General features: G+C 40.3%; 1 protein-coding gene across 1 annotated transcript in view; it reads right to left on the bottom strand.

Annotated features, from left to right (window-relative positions):
- LOC101850676 (polycystic kidney disease protein 1-like 2) overlaps nucleotides 1-9753 on the bottom strand; it is a gene marked incomplete at both ends in the record, with an annotated part of 84592 nt that extends 74839 nt beyond the window's left edge. The window contains 3 exon segments of the mRNA XM_035972561.1: nucleotides 129-322; nucleotides 2077-2194; nucleotides 9621-9753. Of these exon segments, the coding sequence (XP_035828454.1) occupies nucleotides 129-322; nucleotides 2077-2114 (232 nt within the window).
- Nucleotides 9754-10053: the final 300 nt, after the last annotated feature.

Genomic DNA, 10053 nt, shown 5'->3' with positions numbered 1-10053 from the left:
TATAAAACTTCTCATAACTAGGTACTGAGCAGCTGTATAGGCTAACTTTGTAATTCTGAGGTAGCAAATAACCCATTGGATGAATGAACAAACTCGATAATACGATTTCCAACCCACAGTAGGCCTACCTAGTGTTTCCGTAAAGCTTTGAAAGTTTGGCACATCTTGGAATGTCTCAGGGGTAGTACTAACATTTAAATGTAGTTTAAGCTCCCAAACCACTTTGGCCTTTATGAACTCGTAATGAGAGCAAAACACGCACGACACTTCCAGCTTGTAGTCGCTGCTCACTGCCGTTCGAGCACCGCAATTCACCACACAGCTAGTGAGAATAATAATAAATAATCAATAGACAGACTGTTAGACTGACAGACACACAGACAGACAGACAGAGAGACCGACAGATGGATAGGTAGATGGATAGATAAATAGATAGATCGATCGATAGATAGATACTAGATAGATAGCTAAATAGATAGATAGATGGATAGATAGATAGATAGATGGATTGACACGCAGACAGACAGACAGATGGAAAGACACAGACAGACAGCCAGCCAGACAGACAGCCAGCCAGACCGACAGACAGACAGACAGACGGATAGATAGATAGATAGATAAATGGATAGACAGATAGGCCTAGATAAATAGATATGGATGGATAGACACACAAACAGACAGACAGACAGACAGACAGATGTTCTTGTTTATGTTTACGTTGATTAATTTTGAAACCATTAGGTCTTCTGTGTTCATAGATTCTTAGATATTGTGCAATCTATCATAGCAACAAGCACTAGTGCGTATGAAATATCCTCTATATTTTTAAATATTGTGTAATGGATATATAATATATAGGCTACATTGTGTAATGGATATATAGGCTACATCAAATTTATGTAGATATATATATACTGTGTTTTTGAATTGCTGTATATGTACATGTGAGGAGCTCTGACAAAATGAGTTACTACTTGGATTTTACCCTATGGATATATATAGGTTACATCAAATTTATAGATTGAGCTTGTACAATTTGTTAGTGAAACTGACAAAAGACATGTCAAATTTGAAGAAAGTGGTATCAATTAAAAATCGACAAATCTGACTCCTGTGTTGATTTTTGGCAGATGTATGCCTTCCCTAGTAGGCCTAAGTCATTTTGTCAGCAAGCTTAAATATGTATAATGTTCTTGCCTATGTACAAAACATAAATACTCATGCACACTTCTTTTTAAAAAAGCATTTATATAGCGAAAATTCCATCAAAACAGCAAGCTCTATTATATTTGTACCCTTTACAGTCTTTATCTATCTACATCTATTGTCTATGGTTGGCTACATAGATCCGTCCCCGTGGTTTTATGCACCCCGCATAATTTTGCAAAATTTGATCATTTTTTGCACAGTTTCTAATTATTTTCCTTTATCATTCTTAGTTAAAATTAACAGAATCGCATAATTTCACATTTTTGGGCTCAGTTTGCATAATTTCAGAATTTTTTTTGCATAAAACCGCGGGGACAGATAGATAGCAAAGGCCTTGGTAAATGATTAAAGTCAAATTAGTCCAAGTGATCACTCATTGTTGAGGAGAAAAGTGATTGTCTTATAGGCAGTGCTCATTGGAGGATCAGTTTGGTTTTGTTACATTACGTACGTTACGTTACGTTTCTTGGGACATCAGTGCACACTATAAATAGACACATGCCTCAAACCCAAATTGATCCCCCAACTCGTGGCCTTGAAAACAAACATGTTTGTTTGTAAAGGTCATCGTCGGTGTCGGGTAAAATTAGCACAGAAATAGCCAACAAAGTTTGGTACCTTCCATGATAGCTTGACAGCCTTTGGAAACTTCGAATTAACTTTTTTTTTGTGCCTTTAATCAACATTTTTCAGTAAAATCCACACAAAAATGTAGCCTATTTTTAAATGGACATAAAGGGTGCCGAGCCAACAAAACAGAAATTTGATAAAAATTCTGAGCGTCATAGATCTATTCTCCCTCCATTGAAAAGAATCTAGCTAGGAAAACTGCAACTTTCCAATGTTTTAATTTGGTTTAATTCCAACCTGATCTCAATTTCTGGGGCATCCGTTGTAAACTGCATATATGTTGTAGCTTTCTCAGATTCCTTTTCATCATACGTAGCCCAAACAGTGAAGGCATAGCCTTGAATGACAGAGACATCTGCAAAAAAATTCATGAAAAGTGACATTTTTATTCACAATTGAATGAAAATTGAAAAAATGCACGCATTGTTTGTTTTTTGGTCCAGTTTCTACTGTCTGTCTTGAAGTACAATTTGTGTCACAACGCGGTGGAATCAGGCTTTTGTCAATTTTCGGACAAGTGAAGTTATAGGTATCATCTTAAAGCTTGTTCTTTTTTTTTGCTTTCGACTTTTAAAAAATACCCATATGACTTGAATAAAAGTCGAGATATTTGCGATTGAAGAAAGTGTGATCTCGAGCCGCCTGATTTCAGGGGTAAAATTAGCACAGAAATAGCTACCTTCCATAGCTTGGGAGCCTTTGGAAACTTCGAATTAACTTTTTTGTGTCCCTTTAATCAACATTTTTCAATAAGATCCACACAAAAATGTAGCCTATTTATAGATTGATAAAAAGGGTGCCAAACCAAAAAAACAAAAAATTTGATAAAAATTGCCCAACACCTGGAAAAATGCCATTTTCTTCGATTTCATTGTTTTGACAATGCACCTGAATTCACCAAGATACCTATTATAACTCACATTTAACTGACATTTTAGCCCAGCACTTATATAATCTGATTTTACTTTCATATATAAAATACAGTTGGAGTTTTATTTAGCTAGAAATTATGGCTTAAGATTTACGTGGCCCTCCGCTCCATTCTGAGTGTCCAAAATCAAAATCCATTGATGAATGGAAAAAATTCCCTAGACAAAGTGATAAACTTAATAAATATAGGCCTACCAGGTCATAGTAGATAAATATAGCTTGAAGAATAAAGACAATATAAGGCCTCTGAACACCAGCGACCGGCTGACTCTAATTCTAATGTTTTTAACCCCAACAACTCAATTCAGATCATTAATTAGGATGCTGACTACCTTCTGGGGCCAACATCAGCCGTCAGGAGAGATACGATTTGCTACCTTAAAATTACAAAGTTCTATCTGACAATTTTGGCCGTTTTAAGTTACTAAGACTATGAGGTCAGAAACCAAAATGCTCCATGTGTTCTATCAAAATCGTAAGATTATTTGAAGTCGTTATCAAGATATTGAAAGAATTGTGAATCTCAACACTTTTTATATAAAACTTCTCATAACTAGGTACTGAGCAGCTGTATCGGCTAACTTTGTAATTCTGAGGTAGCAAATAACCCATTGGATGAATGAACAAACTCTATAAAAAGATTTCCCTATTAGATGTGGGACTCGGAAAATACCAGACGGTTAACTAAAAGAAACCAAAATGGCAACAAGCCAGATATATCTACGACCAAGACCAGAACTCTATAAGAGTCTATCGAATAAATTGCAGATTTTTTATTCAATTTAATGTATGCGTCTTTACGCCCCCATCAACATAAGTTAGATCAGTTACGAGGCAGGCTTCCAGCCCTGCTTGTCAGGGCTAACCTGGGCTGAGAGGGATACAACATCCCAGTGGAAAGACCAAGATACTCGATAAAAACTTCTCCCCACTCGAGAATCGAATTCGGGTCTCCTGCGTGCAACAGCGAAGCATCTAACCACTGCACCACAGACACAGGTAAATAAATTGTAGCAGACATTGATTTGAAGAGCAGGGCTTGGTAGCTCAAAAGGCATGGTGTTTGCTTTTCAACTGGAGGTCTAGTGTTTAATCCCCGCCAGAGTCAGGATTGGGGGGCTCTCATGGCCTTGAGGTTAAGGTGTTGGCCTCTCATTCAAAGGTCCCGGGTTCGAATCCGGGTTGCGACCGAAAAATTTTCTTCACTAAAATTGTCTCCTTTCACCTCCTTTCCTGCTCTCTAGCAATGTTCTGTTGTCTGCTTTCATTTCCACTTTCTGCCCCCACCCCCTCACCTCCTTTGCCCCTTCCTCTGGGCTCCTGACTCTTTCTGCAGCCTTTCTACTACTACTCCTTGGCTCCTCCTTACTGCTGTCTTTCTGCCACACCCCTGATCTTCTGGTAGGAAAGATCTACACCTAGCCTTCTAGGAGAAGGGCGAAAAATCTCGGAGGGCCCGTGTGCAAGTTGCGCACGTTAAAGATCCCTTAAAATGGTGGTCTAATATCGATAAGAGTAGGCTTCGGCCGCTACCCGGGCAAAATTCAAAATTTCCTACCAACTGATATTATTAGGTGTGTCCCGTGCGCTCATATGACCTAATGCAGTTGCGAGCGCCGAGAAACACTTTACAAAAACAAAACAAAAAAAAGAGTCGGGATTTTAAAAAAATGTTTTCTACATACCCTTTACTTGAGGTAGGTAGGATCAGGCACCTTCCAGAATAAGGATTTTTAAAACCTTCAAAGTCGTAAGGGAAATTTTTCACACATTAAAGAACCTCTGGTGATTCTAAAATCGAAAAGAGAGGCCCTTTGGCTTGCTTTCCAGGCCTATTTGAAAAATCAGGTCCAACCCATAAACTGTAGCCACTCTAGTCAGTATGAATACTGGCACGTAGTTGCCTCATGAGCAAGGGACGATTTTGTATTCTTTATATAGATAAAACAGCCTTGTAGGCCTACATAAAAATCAACTGTATTGTGAGAGGAAAATCTTACAGTCAGTAACTCCCTAAGCTCTTACAGGGGTACAACAACAAGAAGAAGATGATGAGAATGCAGAATGCATGCAAGTGTAGCCTATAGGCCAACGTGTAACAGTCTCTGGATTCTTCATCCTGCTGGAATATACAGACCTAACATTAAATAAAGGAACAGCACGACTTCTAGAAATTTGTTGAGTAAAGAAAAGTTAATCAACAAGTGCTAGGATAAACCAGGATGCACTCACAGAAACGACAGAAGGCAAGAAAAGGAACAGGAACTGCCAGTTGCACTCTCAACCCATGTTCTACTTTATGGAAAAAAGGGGCAATAACTTATCATTTTACTAAACACACACAAACAATAACCCAGTTACCTCCCCTAGACCAAAAGCCGTGTTTCTCACTCGCACAGCATTATAATCGCAAGGTGAGCCATGAATTGTGCCGAACTGCTCTGCGCGGTTTTATAGATCTGGCAGCAAGTTAGATTATTTGCAAATAACAATTTCTGTCAGTTTCCGTACATTAAATTCGTAAAAAGAAACAAGGAGGGAGAGAGTAAGGAAAGGATCTGGTGGTCTTCCCAACGTAGACCGACATTAATACATCGGCAATTTCAGCACAATGCTTCACTGACACGACGAGAGGTAGAATCTAGACCTAAACCTAGATCTAGACTCTAGAATCTAGATAGTAGCTTTAGAAATAATATTGTCAAAATGCAAAATGACAGCATACTTGCAAAAATTAAAAAAGATGGAATTTCTAGAAATAGGTCGTAAGAACTACTTTAGTATATTAAGGGTGAGCATGACATGACATGTGCAAATCATTGTGTGCGTTTGGAGCAAATAAAATTCTTGCTGAGCGTGCGGGTAAAAGTAACATGGCGTTATTTAATTGCTACAACAAAGGAAGGTGATAGATCTAATTACAATGTCTTTCACGAACTCTATCTCCAACCAGCCTTTATTGAATAATGTGTCATAGCCTAACAGTAAGTAAGCAGACTCAAAGGCAAAAGTTTTTGGTATTGTACACATGCTTGGATCTGGATCTATCTTTCTAATTGAAAACTTCAAACTTACATGGTATCCAGCACAAGTTTTCGACAAGAAGGCACAGAGGAACTAGCCTAGCCATTAGGGCCTAGATTTTCAACTTCTCGCTGAGCGATGTGGTCAAATAAATGTGGTGATGATCGCTCGGTTTGTGTACGACGTCACAAAAACTAAAACTGCGCTATGGGGCCTGGCTTGGCCTACTTAAAGAAAAGGCAAGGGCTCTTGCGGACGCGAAGCTGTGACTTGTAAAATAACTGGGGGGGGAATGCTCTCGCGGTTTTGGGGTATGATTTTCCCCTCTCATTCAATAGGTCCCTGTCGGGTTCGAAACCTGACAGCGACGGAAAAGTTTCTTATTTCTTTAAAAAAAGGTTCTCCTTTCACCTTTCCTGCTCTCTAATCAAGTTCTGTCGCTTGCTTTCGACTCCATTTTTTGCCTCCCCCCTCATTCCCCTTTGCCCCATCCTGTTGCTTGGCTCTTTCTTACTGCTGTCTGTCAGCCACACTCCTGATCTTGGAGTAGGTAGGCTAAGATCTAACACCTCCCCTTCTCGGATAAGAGCAAAAGAATCTCCGAGGTCCCGTGTGAAAGTTGCGCACGTTAAAGATCCTTTATGGTGGTCCTAAAATCGATATAAGTAGGCTTCAGCCGCCACCAGGTCAAAATTCAAAATTAATTCCTACCAAACTGAAAAAGGTTAATTAATGTGTCCCGCCCGCTCATATGACCTTAGGCGGTTGTGAGCACCCTTAAACACTTGCCCCCCCCCCCCCCAAAAAAAAAAAAGGCTAAGAAAAAAAGAACTTTTAGAATAATGGTTACAGTAATCTATAAAAAAAGGCATGATTGTGTCATGGCAGACCGGGAAAAATTCTCTCAAGTCAGCTGTCTCATCATGACCCCCGGTGCCTTGCTGACTGGCGTGGGCGATCATGGACCTCCACTTCACTCTGTCTTGCGTTGCATGCAGCAATGGTGTCTGTTGTTCTTGCTGCTCCCAGCCATGTTGTCATCCTGTCCAGTATCTTTCCCCCTCTACTGTCTGCCTCTGCCTCTCTTTTCATCAAACTTGCCTATTGTTACAATATTCTCCAATGCTTCTTTTCGCATTGTGCTTCCAAAGAAATTTGCCTGTCGTTTTCGTATATTCGTCACAACCTGTCTTCTGCAATTTGCTTCAACCAAGACTTCTTCATTTGTTTTTCTTGCTGTCCAAAGGATACGCAGCATGCGTCTTTTGAACCACAACTCTGTCGCCCCAATTGTTCTTGCTTGAGTGGAGGTCGAAGCTTCGTGGCCTATCTTCGTGTCAGCTATCTAAAGTACCTTAAACCTTTATAAGGATAGAAAGATAGACAGAGAGATGGAAAGAAAGACACCTGGACGGATGGACGTATGTTGTTGAAAGATTAGAATGCACGTCTTCAAAGAGTCAAGTTATCTTGCCTGAACGGCTTAATAGTTAAGAGGGGGCTCTCGTGGTCCAGAGGTACGGTGTTCGCCTCTCATTCAATAAGTCCCGGGTTCGAATCCTGACAGTTACGGAAAATTATCGTCTTTAAAATGTCCCCTTTTCACCACATTTCCTGCTCTAATCATGTTCCGTTACCTGCTTTCAACTCCACTTTCTCCCCCCCCCCCAAACCTCTGGGCTTCTAGCTCTTTCTACTGCTACTCCTGGCTCCTTCTTAATGCTGTCTTTCAGCCACAACCCTGACCTTAGAGGAGGTAAGATTGAACATCTAGCCTTCTCGGATAAGAGCGGAAAAAAACCTCGGAGGTCCCGTGAGCAAGTTGTGCCCGTTTAAGATCCCTTAGTGGTCCTAAAATCGATAAGAGTTTGGTTGTTTGTTGTTGTTGGGTTTTTTTTTGGGGGGGAGGTAAGTGTTTTACGGGGCTCATAATGTCATATGAGCTCTCGGGACACATTAATTATTTTCAGTTGGAAGGGAATTTTGAATTTTGCCCGTTGGAGGCCGAAGCCTACTCTTATCGATTTTAGACCACCAAGGGATCTTTAACGTGCGCAACTTGTAAACGTGACCTCCGAGATTTTTCGCCCTTGTCCGAGAAGGCTAGGTGTAGATCTTTCCTACCAGAAGATCAGGGGTGTGGCTGAAAGACAGCAGTAAGAAGAAACCAAGGAGTAGTAGTAGAAAGGCTGCAGAAAGATTCAGGAGCCCAGAGGAAGGGGGCAAAAGAGGTGAGGAGGTGGCAAAAGAGGTGGCGGGGGGACGGGGGGAGGGGGACAGAAAGTGGAAACGAAAGCAGACGACAGAACATTGTTAGAGAGCAGCAAAATAAGGTGTTAAAGGAGACAATTTAAGAGAAGAAAAATTATCCGTCGCTCCCCGGATTCGAACCCGGGACCTTTGAATGAGAGGCGAGCACCTTAAAACCTCTATAGGCCACGAAGCTTCGACCGCAACTCACGCAAAATTCGAAATTAATTCTATATTTAAAAACAAACTGAAAATCATCTGAAAATCCGTAATTGTGTCCCGCGCGCTCACAATAAATTAAAGATAATAATTATAACTCGTAGATGCATGCAATAACTTGAGGTAGAATAGAGAATAGAATAATGAGTTTGGCTTCAATCTTCAAACCGTTGTAGTTATAACATACTCTGACTTACGGCATGGTCCACTTCGCCCAAGGAAATATGTGTATCAAAAACTTTGGCAGCAATTTCATAGTTCTAGTTCACCCCTACTGAAGGTAGGAGGCCGTTTATACAAGATTGTGTATTTTTCTTTTAAAAAACAAACGGTGGGCGTTTTTTTCACTTTGTTGTGGGGGTGGGGGAGGGGGGGGGTCAACTTCGTTGAATGTGGATTCTTCATCAGTATTTTACGAAAAGGAGTGCTTAAACAAAATTTAAATATAAAACAAAGTAGGCCTACAAGTATTCACGCCTTCACACCGCCAACTGTCAGAGTTGTACGGTCCTAAAGTAAATTTGCCGCGCCATACCGACAGCTAACTGACTGCCAGAGGCAGAGATGGCCAGAGGTACACACTGCACACGACGCACAACACCGAACTTGACCATCTTTTCCCACGAGAGTCGGGCGAGTAGCCTGACGCTAGCCTGACGCTAGCCTGACGCTAGCCACCCGACATTGGGCGAGTAGCCACTCCGTAATAATAATAAATGTGAGGCAGCGTGGTGGAATCAGGCTCTCGTCAATTTTTGGGCATGTAGAGTTATTGGTATCATCGTAAAGCTTGTTCACTTGTGTTTATTAATATGAAAAAAATATCCATTTATCTTGAATACAAGTCGAGATGTTTGCGAAAGAAGGAGGTTGAGGCACAGCATTCTACACTAAGTGTAGAATTGTGTGGGTTGAGGTCACCTGTTTTCAGAGGTAAAATTATTGAGAAAATGGCCGCCAAAGATTAGTTATTTCCTTAGCTTAAGAGTCCGTGGGAACTGAAAATTAAAATTTTTTGTGCCTTTAATCAAAATTTTTCAGAAAAATTTCCACAGAAATGAGTTTTTAATAGGCATGAAAGGTGTTGAGCCAAAAAACAAAACATTGATAAAAATGTATAAACCTGCGGAAAAATGCAAGTTTCTTCACTTTGATTATTTTGACGAGAGCCTGATTCCACCACACTGCCTCACAAATAATAATGAAGATGATCATGATCATTATCATGATCATGATGATAATAATGATAATAATAATAATCATCATCATAATAATCATATATGATGATGATGATGCAAAAGAAGAAGAAGAAGAAGAAGAAGAAGAAGAAGAAGAAGAAGAAGAAGAAGAAGCCTTACTGGCCAGGCTCCGTATTCCCGGCACTGTTGCTTCGTCGAGGATGTCGCTGCAGTTGGCGTTGTAGGACAGTGGTGTTGCTAAATATCCCTGCAGCTGCACGGCGTTTGTCGTCTTAAAAGTAGTGCACGCCCACTAGATAGAGAGAAAGATATAGATGAAGACTACGGGGGAAAAATGACTGTAGTCATAAACTGAAAATCGTGAGGGTACCAATTTTGAACGCTTGTTGACCCATAACTGTATTTCTATTCCACTGTTGGTTGATTATTGTTGTTAGATTTCCTATTCAACAACACTTTACAATAAACCACCAGTCAAACAAATATGAAGTAATGAGTCAACAAGCTTTTAAAATTGCCCCCTCACAATTTCCAGTTTGTGACTACCGTCGTTTTACCCCTGTGCTCTTGGGATGTTATTGTTTTTGGTCTC

This window comes from Aplysia californica, unplaced genomic scaffold, assembly GCF_000002075.1.
Source record: "Aplysia californica isolate F4 #8 unplaced genomic scaffold, AplCal3.0 scaffold00741, whole genome shotgun sequence".
NCBI lineage: Eukaryota > Metazoa > Mollusca > Gastropoda > Aplysiida > Aplysiidae > Aplysia > Aplysia californica.
The sequence above is the reverse complement of the archived record's forward strand: the minus strand, read 5'-3'. Positions and strand labels throughout refer to the sequence as shown.